Below are 20,584 nucleotides of genomic sequence, written 5' to 3'. Positions count from 1 at the left end.
GCCTTCAGTAAGTTCCTCCTTCATGAAATATGCTAATTACAAGTAATTGGTAATTTTTGTGAGATCAAACAGCATACGCAGCGGAGCCACTTGCTGTATTGTGGTGTGTAAAAACTGGCCACGATTTTCCTGCAGGAAGTTGAGCTCTCGTTGCGGGGAATAAGAATTGCATGATGATTTTTGATGCGGAAATGAACATTTTAGTGGCGACGTTTGATGTCAAAGCGAGGAGTGGGGAGGAAGTGGAAACTTTCCTAATTGTTTTATAACCGTGAATTGTCTTCATATTTTTGCTGCCGGCATTTGCTTGTTGTGTTGCTTATAAGAGAGAGAGAGAGAGAGAGAGAGAGAGAGAGAGAGAGATGGGAAACTGAATTCTCCCAAGGTTGACTATTCTGTTCTCTGCCTCTAAGAGTTTTCATAATAGACCATTTGTCCATTTATGTACTGCCCAATGTCTTTATATATATATATATATATATATATATATATATATATATATATATATATATGAATGTCTTTTCCTGTAATACTACAGTGTAATATGAAAATATATAAAACACTATTTAAACGTTGAAACCATATATTTCAGGCACTTGTTTCTGTGCCCTGAGTAGAATATGGACAGGTGGAAAGTTACAATGGTATATATACAAAAACATGAAGGTGTGGCCTTAGGCCTCCGATGTTAAGAGGTGGCGTTTCTTAAGAAGGAGGAGATTGAGTGGTTTTTGGCCTCATTAGCTCCCGTTTGGCGATGGATCTGGCGGTCGCGTTTCTTGGGTCATCTTCTTCATATATATATATGTATATATATATATATATATATATATATATATATATATAGTATATATATATATATATATATATATATATATAGATATAGATATATATAGAGAGTTAGTTATACTGAGTAGCTAACCAGGCCTTCTAAGGTATGTGCTAATGAAGAATAACTGTTCCATTGTATAAAGATAAAAGTGAAATTACATTAGGGTTAACAATACTTAGTAGGCCCATGCCAGAGATGGTATATGGAAGAATTTTGACTGAAAAGGTGACAGATGACATACGGATTGACAGGGGGGGATGGGGAAATTAGTGTAAGCTTAGACGTGAGAGAGAAAGGTTTTAGCTCAAGTTTTCTTTATGAAACAGTTGTGGGAGAAATGTGAAAATAAAAGTTAAAAACAACGTAGTGTTTGTTTAGAATCTGTGTGGGTAATATACAATGTGACTGGCGACAATTTAACAAATAGAAAATGTATGTGATCCACGACAAGTTAATTGTGTTAAAAGTGTCTGGAAAGGTTGAAAATTCCTTTACTTGTAACCTTGCCATTATATGCACAACAGTTCTGCCCTAAAATGAAAAGCTGCGGTATTTGTAAAATTGTCGAAATTGAGATATGCCACCTATTGGGCTCGTGTAACACTAACACACAAGTTACTGCAGTTTCAGAATGATTCTTCAGTGCTTTATTTAGGGGGGTCCCATTTGCAGTATCTGCAAAATCAGTAGTAAGGCAAAGGAAAACTGCAGTATCTACCATTTTTCTCAGTTTTGTATTTTTGCAGGTACTGCAGTCTTCCATTGTAGGGCAGAATTATTATCATGACGTTTTCCCTGGTGTAATGCTGCAAGAACTCTTCCAAAAAAAGTTAAAACCGAAACAGCAAAGCCGGGATGCATTTTCCCGAGACGTGACACTGTACAGGACCTTTCCCTGAAGAAAGCGGGACGCCATATCTTAAAAACTAACCACAGAATTTTCTTGAAAATAATCTCGTTATGTTTCCCACACCCAAATTAGATGGGGCCAAAGCTATAAACTAATCTAATTTAACCTTACTTAGGGGCATGGCAAAAAAAACCAAGGCTGGTGCAGTATTAGCTATACATCTCAGGAGTCTGCAGCCGGGTAGAAAAAGTTGAGTTGAAAATAAAAGAAAAACTACAAATATTAGTAACATCTTAACAGAATGTATATCAAGACTCAATATTAAAAGAAGCCGAGAAGACAAAAGGAAATGCAAACGATAAAATTTCACACCGAGGAAGGTCAAGAAGAGTTGAATGTCGAGTGTTGAGATGGGAATCTCAGGGATGTAAAAAGATGCAGCACTGAAATTTGAAACGAGCAACCCAAGAGAAAAATAAAAAAAATAAAAATCCTTGGGGGCAAAGCTTCTTCATAGCTGTAAAGGAAGAAAGTAATATAAAACATTCCGTTAATAATACACATTTTACTGTACCTCCATTCATATTATCTTTCTTACATCTTGCTGTCCACCCTCTCCTAACAACCATTTCATAGTGCAACTGAGAGGTTTTCCTCCTGTTACACCTTTCAAACCTACCTACTCTCAATTTCCTTTCCAGCACTGAATGACCTCATAGGTCCCAGTGCTTGGTCTTTGGCCTAAATTCTATATTCCATCCCATTCCAATAATACATATGGGGAGTGTTAGACTGTGCAATAAATAATTTCAATGAATCATTATTAATGGGGGTATTCTTGAAGTGGGCCACAAATTAAGTCATTAATAACCCGGCACAATTACTGTATAAGGGAAGTTCGTGATCATTAATACTTGGAAGGTGATTTCCGAGAGAACATGGAGGAGAGAAAAATAATTTGAATGATTATGATGATGAAGCGAGCTTTCCAGCCCTTTAGCTATTGATTTACATCGTTATGTTTCGCTCTGTCCATACACACACACACACACACACATATATATATATATATATATATATATATATATATATATATATATATATATATATATATATATATATATATATATATATATATATGTTTGTAGAGAAAACTGTATATATATATATGTATGTATATATAAATATACATATAATTGGGTGTTTTTCTCTTATTTAATCTATTTTAAAGACTGTTTAGAATAACGTATTAGTTATATACATTATATTTTGTATTCCCGAGCGATTACAGCCTTCCAGGGAATTCTTTCTGTTTTAGGTCAGAAATGCAGTGATCAGTTATATGTTATATATCACATGATATGATACCATATGTTATATATTATATATAATAGGATACGTTATACGTTATATATTATATTATAAATTACTTCTAACGTAAAGACATGTCACATTCAGCTCTTCGTAGACTGAATAACAACAGCCTTTGCACCCAAACAGAGAACGCCATTGAAGAACATTCGTCCATTGAAAACGTATCTTTATCTCCTTCTTTGACAGATTTATCGGTGGCCATGGTATCCGCCTGGGATGCTGACGACGTCTCAGAAGGCACCAACGCCTACCTGACCTACTCCATCGAGAAAAACGTCATAGACGAGAGGTCCGGGCAGGCCATCTTCGCCGTCAACCCGGAGACGGGATACGTCCGCACCGCCATCTGTTGTCTGGACCGGGAAACAACGCCCGAGTATCAGATCCAAGTTGTGGCAGTGGACGGGGGCGGATTGAAAGGTAAGGAAGGCCGACATGAAAACACTTAAAACACTTTCGAAAAACAGTTGTTTGTGTTGTTGTTTCGTGCAAATGTCAAAAGGTAGCAAAGTGTTTGTGCAAATGTCAGAAGGTAGCAGAATGCATTTTCTATCGGAGGCTTTTATCTCGTCCGGATTTTCATAAAGACTTCCGGTAAAATCTCCGTGTAGAGGGATGGTGTTTTGGCGGCCTTTTGTTGATCGTAGTCTTCCCATTATATTGTGAGATCAGCATTGTAGGTCAATTGACTGTTAGGAAAGTATGAGTTAATGATATACCAAAGAAAGAAAGGACTTGGGGCCTTATTAATTCATGTTTTATATTCACATAATTTACAAGTTTACCTTCATGTTCAAACAACAGTTGGTTTCAAATTATTGTTACTTTGGTATCAGTGCAAGTTTAGCCTGATGGAATGGATACACATAAACAAACCAGATGCCATCCATTTTTAGGCGGTTAATTATATACCTGGTAGTTGTTCATTTATAGTGGGTCACATCCAAGATAGAGAAGGTCATAGGGCTAGCAATAGCATCCCAAAATACTAATTGAGATTAGAGGGAAAGAGGTTTATATTGATATGTACTCTCTAACTGAAATTTATAGCAGCACTGCCCTGGAAATTTTCACTTGTATTAATAGGCAGTAAAACTGAATCTAAGATAAAGGTGTATTGACAGACAGTAAAAGTGAATCTAAGATAAAGGAGTATTGATAGGCAGTAAAAGTGAATCTGAGATAAAAGTGTACTGATAGGCAGTAAAAGTAAATCTAAGATAAGGGTGTGTGGACAGACAGTAAAAAAAACAGCAACTTATCCAAACAATAGTCAAAGGATTTAGGTGCCCTCGAATTAGAGAGATTGATTCTGAATCTTTTATTCCATTGTCGAAATCAGCAAGGATTGATTGAAGTGGCGCGAACCCCTTTCAACTTTTGATTATGCGCTTCTCCATCAAAACTGAAAACGGGAGAGAGAGAGAGAGAGAGAGAGAGAGAGAGAGAGAGAGAGAGAGAGAGAGAGAGAGAGAGAGTCAGTGCATAATCAAATTTAATGATTAAACTCTGAAATTTGGACCAGGGGGACGAAGAACACTTCATCATGCTTCCGGTTTAGTCAAATCTAGAACGAAGTCCAGAGGTAATTGCAAAGAGACCATTTATATGAAAGCTCATAATTTCCCCATTAATGTTGCCTGATGTTTCCAGTTCAGAAATAAAATCAGAAGCGTATAAAATGCGCTTTGTAGATTTTGCCCAGATATTGACCAAAACATTTCCCGTAATTTTTTATTTTCAAAAAAACATCCCCGACGTGCAACAGTAGGCTATGAGAAATCATTTTCCATATTGGTATTCAGAACGTCCATAGAAATAGCTAAATGTGGGAGTCTGGATTATTTTATTTTATAGAGAATTAAACGTTTGCTGGTAGCTTAGCGCTTAAGTTGCAGTGATAAGAGTGGGAGTGTTGAATATGCTTTATAAATTCTAAATGAGAATCTTTGGAAGTCTACATACTTTAAATAAGGAATCGTTTAACATTATGACAATTAATGCTCCTTCTTTATCAGACTTCGTGAGTTTGATTTTTGGTTGTATAAGTCATTAACTTATCCGATATAGCGTTTAATTTTAAACCATACCACTCTCTGTATTACAAGGAAAATGGTGAGCTTATTCGCATGTAATTGTTCTGTTCATCAATTTACGTTTGGTTTTATTACTTGTTTCACTTTTAGAATATGATAGATAACGAATGATTTTTCATTCGGAAGTTTCCGTTAAAACACAATAAATACATTAACATGATTGTAATTTCTGCGTAGAACCTGTTTGGTATCGTATATTATTATTATTATTATTATTTATTATTATTATATTCGAAGACCCAGACCAGACCAGCCGCCCAACGCGAAATCCGAAATAGGGTGTGGGAGGACGGGGGGGCGGGCGGGCTCACATCAACCTGTTTTTGCCCGGGCAAGGAGAGCACAGTGAAACCTGCTTTCATACGGCTTTGAACTTGACATAAAAGATTTTCCGCCCAATTCGGGTCTCGGACGCCACAAAGGGACCCGCCATTAGGTCCTCAGCGGTGTATTCCCAGGTATTCAAAAATGTCGGAATGTCAGGAGGACGCGCGCGCGCGCCAAAAAATAAAAAAAAGTCTGCACCATTCCCGAACATATCTTTTTTGGGGGGAGAGAGAGAGGGAGAGAGAGAGAGAGACTTGGAAAGATATTGAAAGATATAGGTAGATTTATTTCTTTGTTTATTGATTAACTCAATTATCAGTTATTTTATGATTTATTCATATACTTTTACAAACCTAATATATTGCAAAAATGCAAGAATTTTTAGACAAGCTGCACGAAAAGATCTGTTTTATTTCTTAATCATTATTATATTATTATTATTATTATTATTATTATTATTATTATTATTATTATTATTATTATTATTATTATTATTATTATTATTATTATTATTATTATTATTATTACAAATAACGTAAACTAGAGAGAGAAAATATAACCCAACAAGACTTCAAAACTTCCTATGAACTCTTCATGACTGGTTTTTATTCTCTCTCGCTTTCTCTCTCATTGTGGGATTTTGCTTGGATGTTTGTGCACGGGCTTTGTGCAAGCAAAAGTACTCTGATGCTGCTCGCACACAATAGTTAAAACTTCTTTTTGATGTATCAGTCGCTGCTTTTAGGGATAAGGCCTTTGTAAAGAGGTTATTGTCTTCAATTCTTCTACGTTATGGTCGTATACACTGCTCTTAAATGTAAACGCGAGCGTGTTACGCCGAAATTCGGACCAGACTCAAGTGGAAGTTATTTTTAAGCGACTCCGGGTCGAGTTGGTTTGGAGCTCGAGAGAGCTAGGTCGTGATGAGGGATCTAAATGCAAATGTTGGTAATAGGTAAAGATATGGAGTGATTGGTAGATTTGGACTTCTTCCATGAAAAATTATTTGAAGAGTCTGGCATCATTTTTTTTTCTACAAGGGTTTTTATTCCTAGAAATGTTTTCTGTAATTTATGAGAAACTTTGTTAGATTATGAGGTATCATTCAGTAGAGGGAAGAGTATCTGGACTGATGTAATTTGTGAGAAGATATAAGTCTGTTAGAATGGTTTTTTAATTGTTCCTTGATAATTTCGCTCTTTAATATAAAAAAGAGATTAGTTTTCAGACAACCATTTTTAGCTACAGGTTAAAAAACTCCACAAGTACATAATACTTACACCTGAGTTACCTAATACTCTTTTTGTGTACTTCCTCAGGAACGGGAACAGTTGTCGTACGTCTGGCAGATGTGAACGACAATTCGCCGCGAATAACTCGTGAAATTTGGCAGGTTGATGTCAATGAAACCTGGGGACCGGGCCCCCCTCCCAACACCACCCTCCTGCAGATAACCACCCAGGACCATGACACGTCGAATTACTTCTATTATAGAGTGAGTATTACTCTGTTGCTTGTGTTATGGAGTTATATTGAACCTTCTGTTATAGGAGGGGGTTTATTTAGCCTTTCTTTTCCTTTATTCCATTTATTATTGAATGATATCAGTGTTACCTTATGGCATGATCTGTGACAATGGATAGAATACTAGAGAGAAAGATGCTGTGTATTTTTACTTTATTATTAAGTGGTATCACTGCTACCATATGCCATTAATCTGTGACAATGGGTAGAATACCAGAAAGAAAGATGCTGTTTATTGATACTTAAAATATATATTTTACTTTACGACAAAGACGGGGAATTTGACCATTAACGCTTTTTGTTTTACTATCTCTATTTTATCATTCTAGGTTTAAATATTTACAGCCTGCTGGCACGATTTACATCCCAAGAATTTATCGAAATTAATAGCGTAGAATGAGGAAAAAATGCAATTATTTTAGGAACTGGGAGAATGTAAGGAAACCAGAATTTCAGTATTTTGTTGGAGACTTCCTTAGGAATAACTTCAACATAATCAAGGCATTTCAGCCTCTGATATCAAACCAAACTAGACGGTAGGGTTAGAAACGATTATTTCGAAACAGCAGAATACTAATAGCCTTGTAATTTTCATGTTCATTTAGCCAATATAATAATTTACTAAGACCTGCTATTTATTTGTATAAAGCATTTGATAAGATTGCCCATGAAATACTTTTCCCGAAGAATAAAGGGGAAATATGGTTGGCTATTCTGGGTGGGGGGAGGGGGGGCTACGGGTGGTAGGAGGTCCTCTAAAAAGGGGCCCTTGGGGGTTAAAAGGATGATGGATTACCCAATTCTTCACGACATACCATTCTGTTGCATATTGCTCCTACAATGGAAGTCTGGAGGAGGAGGAGGAAAATTCGTCTCTTTCCGAGAGAAATGTAGCTGAAAATATCCATATCTCATCCCATTTCCCTCGAGATCTGAAGGTCTTCGTATTCGAGATTACAGTGATTCTCAAACTGGGTGCCGTGGCATCCTTGAGGGCACAGACAGAGCCAAGGGGTGCCGCAAGATTGTCATGAATTTTGTCGTGGTTGGATCATCTCAATGAACTTTTGTAAAATAAAAAAATTTGCAGAAGTTCTTCATATAATTATTATCAGTGTGTCTACTCTAATATACATTATATATATATATATATATATATATATATATATATATATATATATATATATATATATATATATATATATATGTATATATATATATTTGTGTGTGTGTGTGTTAATTCATGCGATATGGTGGGATGGTGAAGAAGGGTTGCCACAGTAATGATTACATTAGTTCGGGCGCCATCAAAAAAAAAAAAAAAAAGATTGAGAACCACTCTCTTTGATATTTTTTTAAATCATGGTTTTAAAGAAGCTTTAATTTTGTAAATCGAAAGGGTTTAAAGAAGATTGGCTGCTAATGCCTCCAGAAGTCCCATTTCATTGTATCTGTTGTATTTAGAACGTAAATGTTTAATAAGTAAGTCAGCGTAAATTAGAGAGAAATTAACCTTTCCTAAATTGTTAAGATAGTTAAAATTGACTTTTTTTCCTGCACTAACTTGTATTTTGTCATATTATTACCTTTATTATTATTATTATTATTATTATTATTATTCTATTAGAATAATAATAATAATGGTAAAAACAGAAAGGTTACCACAATAATAATAATAATAATAATTATAATATTATTATTATTATTATTATTATTATTATTATTATTATTATTTTATTTATTAGAATAATAATAATAAAAACAGAAAGTAAATGACAAATGTCATTATTATTCTCAATAATAATATTAATAATAATAATAATTTTAATAATTATTATTATTATTATTATTATTATTATTATTATTATTATTATTATTATTATTATTAGTAGTAGTAGTAGTAGTAGTAGTAGTAGTAGTAGTAGTAGTAGTAGTAGTAGCAGCTACAGCAGGAATAGCAGCAGCAGTACACTAAAAACATGGCCAAATGTTTTTAAGAGAAAATACTCTCTCTCTCTCTCTCTCTCTCTCTCTCTCTCTCTCTCTCTCTCTCTCTCTCTCTCTCTCTCTCTCTCTCTCTCTCTCTCTCTAATTATTCAGCCGGAAACGAAACCTGGAAGAATGACGTCCATCCCACCTGAATGAAGGAAAGTTTGAAATCGGCTACAAAATTCACGTTTTGGAAGAAAAGCTAAAATATGCAAAGTGTTCCTTCTACCTGGAAGGTTTGGAGCCGGTTAGGCTACGCGGGGGGCGGGGGCGCCTCCCCCTCTTCCTTATCATTTCACTTGATGTATGCAAACACCATTATTTCCTTTCCCCAGATAAATGGGTTGTCAAAACACTGTGTGGTGGTCTCTCTCTCTCTCTCTCTCTCTCTCTCTCTCTCTCTCTCTCTCTCTCTCTGCCTTTTCTCGTTTCATTTTTTTCTGTATTTTCGTTATTTACTTCCTTGTTATCCTGTTCTCTCTCTCTCTCTCTCTCTCTCTCTCTCTCTCTCTCTCTCTCTCTCATTTTTTCTATATTTTCGTAATTTACTTTCTTGTCATCATATTATCTCTCTCTCTCTCTCTCTCTCTCTCTCTCTCTCTCTCTCTCTCTCTCTCTCTCTCTCTCTCTGCCTTTTCTCGTTTCATTTTTTTTATGTATTTTTATTATTTACTTTCTTGTCATCCTTAAAACCACTTTCATTTCCAGCTTTATCTTTGCCAGTATTTCTCATATTTAATTTTTCTTTGGATTTCAGTTTTATTTCTGGGCACCACTTTGATTTAGTTTTATTACTTTCCTCCGTCGTTAGTTTATCGTCATGTTGTAGGGTCTAGGGACTTACATTTAGTTGTGTCCAACAAAGTATGAAGCGTGGAGGTAAATATTTAGTGAATATTATACATCGTGCAAGTTTTTACATTTAATGTACTCTGGCAAATAGAGAGGGTCTGTGCTTTATATAGTGCTTTTGGGTACGGTATACAATGTTAAGTTCTAACTTCTTCAGTATGTTTATTTAGTAAATAATGCACCCTTTCCATGAAATTGCCCTTCGTCAGCAAACACTGAGATCATTAGATTACCTGAGATTACCTCCAATATCACTGTCGGGGATATATTCCCCAGCGACTGTGTCAATTCCCACGACACGTGTAAACAATGCCAATTAATTCGGTACGGTAATAGACACCAGGAACGGGGTGATTCCAGTCAAATATACTGACTTTGGTTCCAGCCTAATTTCATACGATAATGATCAGGATTCCAGCCAAATCTATAGACCTTGATTCCAGCTTAATTTCATAAGCTAATGGACACCAGGAACGAGGTGATTCCAGCCTAATTTCATTCGTTGATAAACACCATGAACGAGGTGATTCCAGCCAAACCTGCAGGCCTTGATTCCAGCCTAATTTCATATGGTATTCAGGCATTTCAGTTGAACGAGGTGATTCCAGCCAAATTTCACCTTGATTCCAGCCTAATTTCATTGATAAACACCAGAACGAGGTGATTCCAGCCAAACCTGTAGACCTTGATTCCAGCCTAATTTCATATACTAATAGACACCAGGAACGAGGTGGTTCCAGCCAAACCTGTAGACCTTTATTCCAGCCTAATTCCATATACTAATAGACACCAGGAACGAGGTGGTTCCAGCCAAACCTGTAGACCTTGATTACAGCCTTCTTCCCTTTCTTATCCAAACAGGTCGTGGAGGGGAGCGGATGGGGGTGGCAACACTTCGACATGAGGACTCAGGGGACGGCTGGGGAGCTGTACGCCATTAAAACCCTCGATTACGAAGACCCTGAACACCGGAGAGGGTTCCGATTCATGGTCCAGGTGACGGACAGGGTGAGTAGTGACTGAGCCTTTGACTGGTGTTTGGGGAAGCTTCTCTCTCTCTCTCTCTCTCTCTCTCTCTCTCTCTCTCTCTCTCTCTCTCTCTCTCTCTCTCTCTCTCTCCAAGGTTCTTTCGTTTTAAGTCGAAGCATTTTTGGGGTGCCTTACGCTTTGATTCTTATTCATATATATATATATATATATATATATATATATATATATATATATATATATATATATATATATATATATATATATATATATATATATTATTTCCTTTTGCTTGTGGTCGAAACATTGGTTTTTCCTTTTAGTTAAGGTCGAAACTGTTTTTTTTCTTTAACTTTTGATTCTTCTGTTTTTCTTTCTTTTGATTCTTCTATTTTTTTTATAAATGATTTACTCTTACTTTTTATAGTTTGTATGTATGATTTTATGCTTATGACAAAATGAATGTGAAATGTATATTTTATAAAAATTCTTTTTAAATTGTTGGCTAGTAATCGATGCATATTTTTTTATAATTCTTTTTAAATTGTTAGCTTGTAGCTCTCTCTCTCTCTCTCTCTCTCTCTCTCTCTCTCTCTCTCTCTCTCTCTCTCTCTCTCTCAGCACAGGTTTATACCTTGTACCTAGAAAGTAAAAATCATACCCACAGTTCAAGGAAAAGAATTAATCATCTTTTTTTTCGAGCCTGAGAAACTCGATCCTTCGCGAATGGAATTCTTAATCTGCATCATGTTTTGCCTTTTGATTAGGATTTTGATCTCTCGGTAAATATAGCCCAAGGTTGAAATGGTTGTCTCTCATTCAAAGGAAAAATAGGAAAGTAACAAAAGAGGTGTTATTTTGAGTCTGTCTGACCGTGGTCTGAGCTAAACTTCGTCGAATAAAGGTGTACATTCGTAAGAAAGTGTGGAAATGCAGACCTCCAATTTCATGCGGTGCACTGTAGGCATTATTTAAGGTTCTTTGCAGTGTGCCTTCGGCCCCTAGCTGCAACCCCTTTCATTCCTTTTACTGCACCTCCTTTCATATTCTCTTTCTTCCATCTTACTCTCCACCCTCTCCTAACGATTGATTCATAGTGCAACTGCTTTGAGGTTTTCCTCCTGTTACACCTTTCAAACCTTTTACTGTCAATTTCCGTTTCAGTGCTGAATGACCTCTTAGGTCCCAGTACTTGGCTTTTGGCCAAAAAAAAAATTCTCTATTCAATCCAATCTCCAGCCTTAAATATTTCATTTTTCTGCTTTCTGCTTCCTGACGTGGCATATAAAATTTTTTAACCTTTATTAACCTTTAAGCTCCAAATATTTCTCCGTCCTTTCCAAAACTCGTAACTTTGACCGTCTAACCTATAACCATGAATTGTTTGCCATGAATGCCCGAATTGGTAACTTTTATCATTTAATGGCCCGATGCCTTGCTATTGACTTCGGATAAACCAACTTTTGAAGTCCTGGCTTTTCATTTTTGATATCCCCAAATATCAGTAACCTTGACTCTCCCACATTTAACCTTTTAATCATTCATGGTTAACGCTAGTGTTTTTTTTTTTTTTTTTTTTTAGTTTTGAAGCTTTGATGCTAATGTAATAGCAATGTTGAAGTAATAAGTCATGGTTTTTCTACATATATGTGTCCCGTCGAGGGGTTAGTGTCGTCAGTGCACCTCATGCGTTGCACTGTAGGCATTCACTTAGGGTTCTTTGCGTGCCTCGGCCTAGCTACAACCCCTTTCGTTCCTTTTACTGTGCCCCCTTTCATATTCTCTTTCTTCCACCTTACTTTCCACCGTCCCTTAACAACTGATTCATAGTGCAACTGCTTTGAGGTTTTCCTCCTGTTACACCTTTTAAACTTTTACTGCCAGTTTCCGTTTCAGCGCTGAATGACCTCATAGGTCCCAGTGCTTGGCCTTTGGCCTAAATTCTATATCCAATTCAATAAATATATGTGTGCGTGGGCGTGTGTTACGAAATTACTTTTAAGGCTTTGAAAACTACATCAAATAATCCTTCATCCTCATCAATAATTATCTAGTAATGAAAGCATTATCAGAGTCTTATTAACTTTGAAGGGAAGTGAGTCATTCACTGGAGGACCGAATTTAATCACGAAAAGAGCTTTCGATGTAGTTGAGTATTAAGTTACTGAAGCGTACTTGACTTTAGAAATCGATTTTTCATCTACGTTTGAACACCAGTTGATTATTTTAATTTTATGCCGGAAGGAGGGGAAAAGGAATGAAAGCGTGTGGCAGATTATTTGAATTTAATTCTTCATGGGATTATACTATTAATTCTATATTATTGAACACTATTACTTTATATTAATTAGAGGCTTAGTTGAACTTTATATTGATGAGAGACTTAGTTCCGAACGATGTTATACAGATGTTATACAGAAGTGAAAAATTCTCGATACCGATTCGTTAGTTCAGGCCACTGGCATCGACACGTGCTCAAAAGAAAACCAATATTTATCTTCGCCACTTTGTACGACAAAACGGTATTGCTTTTTCAAGGTCCGATTCGCCTCCGTGTAAGGTCAGAGTGTGGGGTAGAACAATCTCTCTCTCTCTCTCTCTCTCTCTCTCTCTCTCTCTCTCTCTCTCTCTCTCTCTCTCTCTCTCTCTGTATAACCTCTACCTGTTTATCCATGCCAAAAATAAACGTCTCCCGCTACTCTGTGTTGGATATAATAATTGAAGATCCTCCGATGTTATCAGGTAAGGGATATACCATTCTTTACTCTCCTCTTGACGGGGTCTGGTTATCTATGAGCCCGCCTCCCAAAGTGCCAAGTTATAACGCCGAGGCTTAAGCTTGCGTGTACTTTGCAAGCAGGAGAGAATCTTTCCCATGATAGGTAGTACCTCGCGGGTAGTGCCTTGCGGGTAGTGCCCCCCCAGGTAGTGGAGCCATAATCGTGAAACCTGGAGGCCGCCTAGATTGACGCGGGCGCTCGCGAAGCCTGATGAGAAACGGGCGTAAAGTTATATTACGTTGTTGGTATAAAACGGTGGCGATGGTGCATGCGAATTTATTTTTGGTGGGGTAAACACGAAGTAAATAATTATACGTGAGATTATATATGATTTTATATATATATATGTATATATATATATATATATATATATATATATATATATATATATATATATATATATATATATATATATATATATATATATATATATATATATATATATATATATATATAATATATATAAATATAAATATAAATATTTGCCATTTGCCCGAGGAGAGAGACAGCCTGGTCTTTGAATTATAGCCTTTATTTTCCACATTTCGGCGTTTCTCTGTTCTCCCTTATATTTGATAGAATTCCCGAGAAATAAGTCAAGGTCACGAAAGGCATCAAGAATTGAAAAGAAACCGGTCTCATATCATTCCTCAAACCTCAGGAAGGTGGAAGGGCGAGAGAAGAGAAAGACCCCCGACATCGCTTGACCCAAAAATCGAGCAAATTAGCCCCCAGGGGGCGGAGGGGGAGGGGAACGATCTTCTGGAGCACTCTAACTTCTTCAAGGAATCAACGAACGGGAAACGGCACGGGGACTGTCTGAGCATAAGTGCTCTCTCTCTCTCTCTCTCTCTCTCTCTCTCTCTCTCTCTCTCTCTCTCTCTCTCTCTCTCTCTCTCTCTCTCTCTTTCCGTGGTACTGCTTTAATAAAATAAAAATTACTTACTGCTCTCTCTCTCTCTCTCTCTCTCTCTCTCTCTCTCTCTCTCTCTCTCTCTCTCTCTCTCTCTTGGTGGTACTGCTTTAGTAAAACAGAAAGTACTTACTGCTCGCTGTCTCTCTCTCTCTCTCTCTCTCTCTCTCTCTCTCTCTCTCTCTCTCTCTCTCTCTCTCTCTCTCTTGGTGGTACTGCTTTAATAAAACAAAAGTACTTACTGCTCCTGTCTCTCTCTAGTCTTCTTCCTTCTCTCTCTCTCTCTCTCTCTCTCTCTCTCTCTCTCTCTCTCTCTCTCTCTCTCTCTCTCTCTCTCTCTCTCGGTGGTACTGCTTTAATAAGACAAAAAGTACTTACTTGCTGCTGTTTATTTTTCTCTGCCTTCTCTCTCTCTCTCTCTCTCTCTCTCTCTCTCTCTCTCTCTCTCTCTCTCTCTCCCCATGGTACTGCTTTAATAAAAGAAGAGTTACTTCCTGCTGTTTATTTTGGTTGCCTTCTCTCTCTCTCTCTCTCTCTCTCTCTCTCTCTCTCTCTCTCTCTCTCTCTCTCTCTCTCTCTCTCTCTCTCTCTCTCGGTGGTAATGCTTTGAAGAAAGTAAAAAGTAAACTCACTACGGTTTAGTTCGGTATGTAGAGAAACAGCTCTTTTATAACTTCCTTAATCATCATTGTAAGAAGACATGTAGTTTTATATTATAATTTCCATATCTGGTTGCTATTGTTGGTTTGCTATTTATAGATAATTATTTTGATCACGTTTTCATCGCGCTGTTAAGCACTTATTATTCAAGTGAAACTGCCGGTCTCAGAGATTAATTTAAAATTGAGGCAACAGTTGAATATTATATTTAGAGTCCTAAGGCGTTTTAGTAATCCCCAGTGCAAGCCTTTGCTAGCTGTGGAACGCGTATCTAAAAATATTAGGATATTATGAAGTCAAGAAGAGTTCATTGTGACCATTAGACGCCGTAGACCTGATAAATGTGACCTGTAGACTTAGTACAAATTAATTTTGTGATAGATAATAATGCGTATTGATATAATCATTCATATATTTTGCGTATGTTTTAAATAGTATTTAGTACTTGTCTACTACTGCAAAAGATTTTCATATGTACCTATTGTTGACGATAGCAAAAGAACAACACATATCCTAACCTGTAAGTTAAAAAAACCTTTATAATGATCACCATTCCTCGAAGCACAGACGTAATTATGATCATTATCAGAAAAACATTGTAACCTCGGGGGTTACTATTTATAATGCTGGCGATTCGATAAATCCTCTTCCCATATTCTTTCTTGGCCTGGCCGAGTGATATAATGAAGACCTGGCATCCTCTTCGGGAAATCCCCCCCTGACAGAAAGCAATTCATTATACATAGAGGCAGATTCATTATGACATCTTGAAAGAATACTGGGTCGGCTGAGGTTCAAGGCTCGCTTGTAGAGGGACGTAGGGATGTGAAAAATCTTGATGGATTATTCAAAAGGTTTATCTTACGCCGAATTCCGTAGCTGTGAGCATCAACTAGAATTATTTATCTTCCCAAATCTGTCTACTTAATTAAATGGTAGACGAGCCTGGCGCCCGCTTAGATTAAAGATGAACGGTCGGGTCTTAATTTGTTTTTTGTTTTTTCTTCAATAGATTTTGATTATATAAAGTACAGATAATATAGTATAATGCGAGCCCACGTTTCGCTAAACTACCATTATTGTTAAACTGAAGTGGAGATAGATTTAGCATATTAATATGATGGAGTAAATCAACTTTAACAAAAATCAAACCGAGGCCAGGACCTGTTAACCATATCATATTTCATTTAACTAATTGAACTATATAACTTCATTACAAAATGAAAACAAGTTCGCGGTTTGAAACTGATTTTCGAGAATTGAACTCAGCATCTGAAATTTTAATATATAAGTGAAAACTGAAAACATGAAACGCTGTGATTTAAATATATCTTTAAAAACTGTGGCATCCTCATCCTCTGGGTTAAATTGAACTGAGGCAGACGTGGAACACTTGAAAGACTTTATAAATAGAGATGCACGCGAGAGACGGCGAAAATGCAGTCAAAGAAAGCGAGAGGTAGTAAGAGGAGAGTCGGTGAGCTTTAATGGGATAGGTACGTTACGTACCAGGGTCCTGGTACGTTATGTACCCAGGGGTCCTGGTACGTTACGTACGGGGGGGAAGTCCCTGGTACGTTACTTACAGGGGTGGGGAGCCCTGATGCGTTACGTACCGCCGGGGAGGGTCCTGGTACGTTACGTACCGCCGGGGTCCTGGTACGTTACGTACCGCGGGGCGAGGGAGTCCTGGTACGTTATGTACCAGGGCCTTGGTACGTTACCTACTGGGGTGGGGGTTCTCCTGGTACGTTACGTACCATGGAGGGTCCTGGCACGTTACATACCAAGGGTGCCCTGGTACGTTAAATACCAGGGAGTTCCGGACAGGAAAGATAAATGGTCCCTTTAATCAATCGGATGTATTCTCTGGGAAGAGAGAAGCCTTGTCTTTCCTATTTTAAATGAAGAAGAGATTAGATCCGCAGAAGCTTTAATTAGATGTTGACTTAAACTTGTGGGCAAAAAGAGAGAAACAAAGAGTTTGTTAGCGTGTGATAAATTGGGGAAAAAAATAACGAGGTATTTTAATCAGTCGAGTGAATTATTTCGGAAGAAAGGATTCTTTTTTCTCTCTTTTTTCATTTAATACAGTTACGGTTCGGGTTGCTCATGCGTGGGATAAAAGTGGGAATATGCTTAGGAAGTTGATGATTATTCCAAAGAATAAAGAGAAAGAATAACTCCTTGAACTACGCTTTTCTTTCTTGTGTTACAACTCAAGCTCAGATCTTTACACCTAACTTGAAGGACACTTCGTTGTCAAACCTCGTCATCATAAATTCAAGAGCAAAAATCTCACTAAAAACAAACACGAGTTTTTTCCCTAGTTTCTCCTTCCCAAGAAGAGTTGTGAAAAAAGAATTGAGAAGGACTATACCACTGGAGAATAGATGTGTCTCGGAAGGGAATGTTTGGCAAGTCCTTCTTTGTAGATTGTCTTGTTTTTTTTTTTTCCGTGTCTTTGTCACACGTTGTAGTTGCATTACCAGCAACACATTTTTTTGCTTTAAAATATTGTGCAATTGCGTCGTTGTTGTGTCTGTGAAACTAATGGTATGTCGTTGTGGAAGTACTTCGCTTCCTTGAAAAATTATCGTACATCCTTCTTGTGGGATGTCAGTTACTGAAAGAACATCTGTTTAGTTTTAAATTGTTCTTAGCTATTTTATAGAAGCTTTGTATAAATTAGCATAGTCTTGCTTTCCGATTCAATACTTTTTTTCATAAAATCATAAACGAATAAAAAATTCGTTCATTTTATAATATTATGGGTTTGGATATCATTAAGAGTTTCTTGATTTGTACTTGACTGAACGAAGATGAGAGTCAGAGTTGTGAAGGCTTAATATTTATAATAAATAAAATGAAATATTATTCTTTGCCTGCTAATCCTTGCTATGATTATAATTTATCCACCAAATGATTTAATCAATATCAATAAAAAGAACAAGTAAACAATGCGCCGAAGTTTCTTTGGCGCAATCGAGTTTTCTGTACATCGTATAATCAAGGCCACCGAAAACAGATCTATCTTTCGGTGGTCTCGGTATAGTGCTGTATGAGCCGCGGCCTGTGAAACTTTAACCACGGCCCGGTGGCGGCCTGTCCTACAGCGTTGCCAGAAGCACGATCATGGCTGACTTTAACCTTAAATCAAATAAAAACTAATGAGGCCAGAGGGCTGCAATTTGGTTTGTTTGATGATTGGAGGGTGGATAATGAACATACCAATTTTCAGCCCTCTAGCCTCAGTAGATTTTAAGATCTGAGGGCGGGCAGAAAAAAGTGCGGACGGACAGGCAAGGTCATCTCAATAGTTTTCTTTAACAGAAAACTAAAAGTGAAAGGCATTTGGTCTGACATTTGTGAAGTACAGAAAATATATGACAAGAGTTCTTTCAAAGCAAACGGTACACTGAGGATGTTTTGGTAAAACAAAGTAGAAATAGAAGATGCGAAACTAAGACTATAGTAAGCTATTTCTTTTTATCTAATTACTGGAGATCCTTAAGCAACTTTAACTGAGTTTGAATTTGTGTGCTATTCTCGGCCTCTCAAAAATACAAGCCAAGAGAATTATCGATTTACATTACTCGTTCAGTGGACTCGCATTTCTTCAAGTTATGAAGTTTTAACTGACCGAGAAAACTGTTATGTGTAACGTGCTTGCAAGTTTTGTACTAATGATGCTCCCACATAAAGTTTCTCAGAGAAGTCTCAAACTTATGCGAGCCAAAGCAGCGACGCTGAATGAACTGTTCTACATTTCAAGAAGCAAATCCATTAACATCACTAAGCAAACATACCTGTCGAGTAACTACACATTTCTGTCTTCGCGCATAATGCTAGGAATTCTGGGAGTGAAAATGAGTACTGCGGCAGCGAGGACTTCTTGCATTTCAAGAATTCTTTTTTTTTTTTTTTTTTTTTTAGCTTTCAGTAGAGGTAAACATCTGTTGAACATGTAAATGAAGTGGGTTTCGAATTTCGTATCCTCATTAGCCTACATTCTCTTTGAATGTCCTGTGTGTGTGTGTGTTTATTTGTGTGTATGAGCGTGTGCGTGTGTTTGTGTGTATGTGTATGCGTTTTAAACACAGTTTTCACAGAGAGAGCCTCTAATATTCGGTAACTACTTTGCCAGTGGATATGAGGAAATGTAAAAAAAAAAAAAATTACAATATTCGCACCCAAGATTTAACCTCTTTTTTTTTAATTCAATTTTTTCCTTTTTTTGTGTGTGTTGTCGAATCTTCACTTTCACCTTTATCAATATTTTTAAAACTATTTGATATTATCTGAGAATTAGAGAGTTCGTATTGAAGGGAATGCCTCACGTAACGGTACTAAGACGTAGAACTGAATGACTTAGGTTTTTACCGTTAACAAAATATCTTCCTGCAATATTGAATAAATTGCTTTAAACTTTATTAAGGAAAATAAACTTAGAAAAGATCGAAGTTCCAATTTAACGTGAACGTAGCTATTGTGACATAAAGATATTAATTTTATCAATAAGAAATATTAGTTATGCAAATTACAAATATAGTTCTGCAAATATAGTTACTCATCCAATTCGCTACCGCCTATTTTTTATTTTAAATAAATCCAAGGGGATAAACAAAGTAGTGGGTAATAAAAACAAAAGTCAGGCACTGAGATACACAGCCACCCTGGCCATTATTTTCTAAAAGACCTAAAACCCTGGCGAAAAAGCCCTGAGATTTTACCTCTCGGCCTCGCGCGGTCCCAAGGCGAGAGGAAAATTTTAGGCAGCGGGGCTCCCGGAGAATAGGCAGCTCCCGAAAGAGATTTTTTTTTTTTTTTTAGGTTGGTCCTCCTTTATAGAATGTACCTTTTGAGTGTTTTTTTTTTTTTTGAGTGTTCCGCTTTCTTGGAAAGTCTCGTACGTAATTTTTAAATGGAGTTTGATAATTATGTTTTTTTATGGAATGTAGTTTGAATCTTTTGCCTTTTTGTAAACTGTGGTAAAAATCTTATAATTTACTCGATTTTCATTATTTTTTTTCTCATTTTACGCTATGCTCTTGTATCATTGAGTTAATTATTATCAAATTTTCTCGTTCCCGTATTTTGTGTAGTTTTATCTTACGACAATTACAGGCTCAGCATAGATCAGGAATTCGTCGTGGGATAAATAATTAGATAAATATTTAACAATTACCGGCCAGGCCGGAACACAAAATCCATCGGTTGGCCATAGCTTTATTAATCTGTATGTCCTTCTAGCATGGAACGAGTATTGAACCTAACGACTCTCTGTGATTAATTAAGCGTCTTATAGAGATTTAGGAAACTTTCCAATCGAGCGGTAGGAACCTCAAGGAGATTTAAGATTCCTTGAAGGAACCTCTCACCCTTTCCCCTCCCCTCCCC

The 20,584-nt window shown here is 36.8% G+C and overlaps 1 protein-coding gene across 1 annotated transcript in view; it reads left to right on the top strand.

Annotated features, from left to right (window-relative positions):
• LOC136850841 (putative neural-cadherin 2) overlaps positions 1 to 20,584 on the top strand; it is an 812,567-nt gene that overhangs the window by 749,886 nt on the left and 42,097 nt on the right. Inside the window, 3 exon segments of the mRNA XM_067124862.1 lie at positions 3,243 to 3,476; positions 6,799 to 6,974; positions 10,706 to 10,852. Of these exon segments, the coding sequence (XP_066980963.1) occupies positions 3,243 to 3,476; positions 6,799 to 6,974; positions 10,706 to 10,852 (557 nt within the window).

The sequence above is a fragment of the Macrobrachium rosenbergii genome, chromosome 22 (genome assembly GCF_040412425.1).
Source record: "Macrobrachium rosenbergii isolate ZJJX-2024 chromosome 22, ASM4041242v1, whole genome shotgun sequence".
Classification (NCBI taxonomy): Eukaryota; Metazoa; Arthropoda; class Malacostraca; order Decapoda; family Palaemonidae; genus Macrobrachium; species Macrobrachium rosenbergii.
This window is presented reverse-complemented; position numbering and strand designations above follow the sequence as displayed.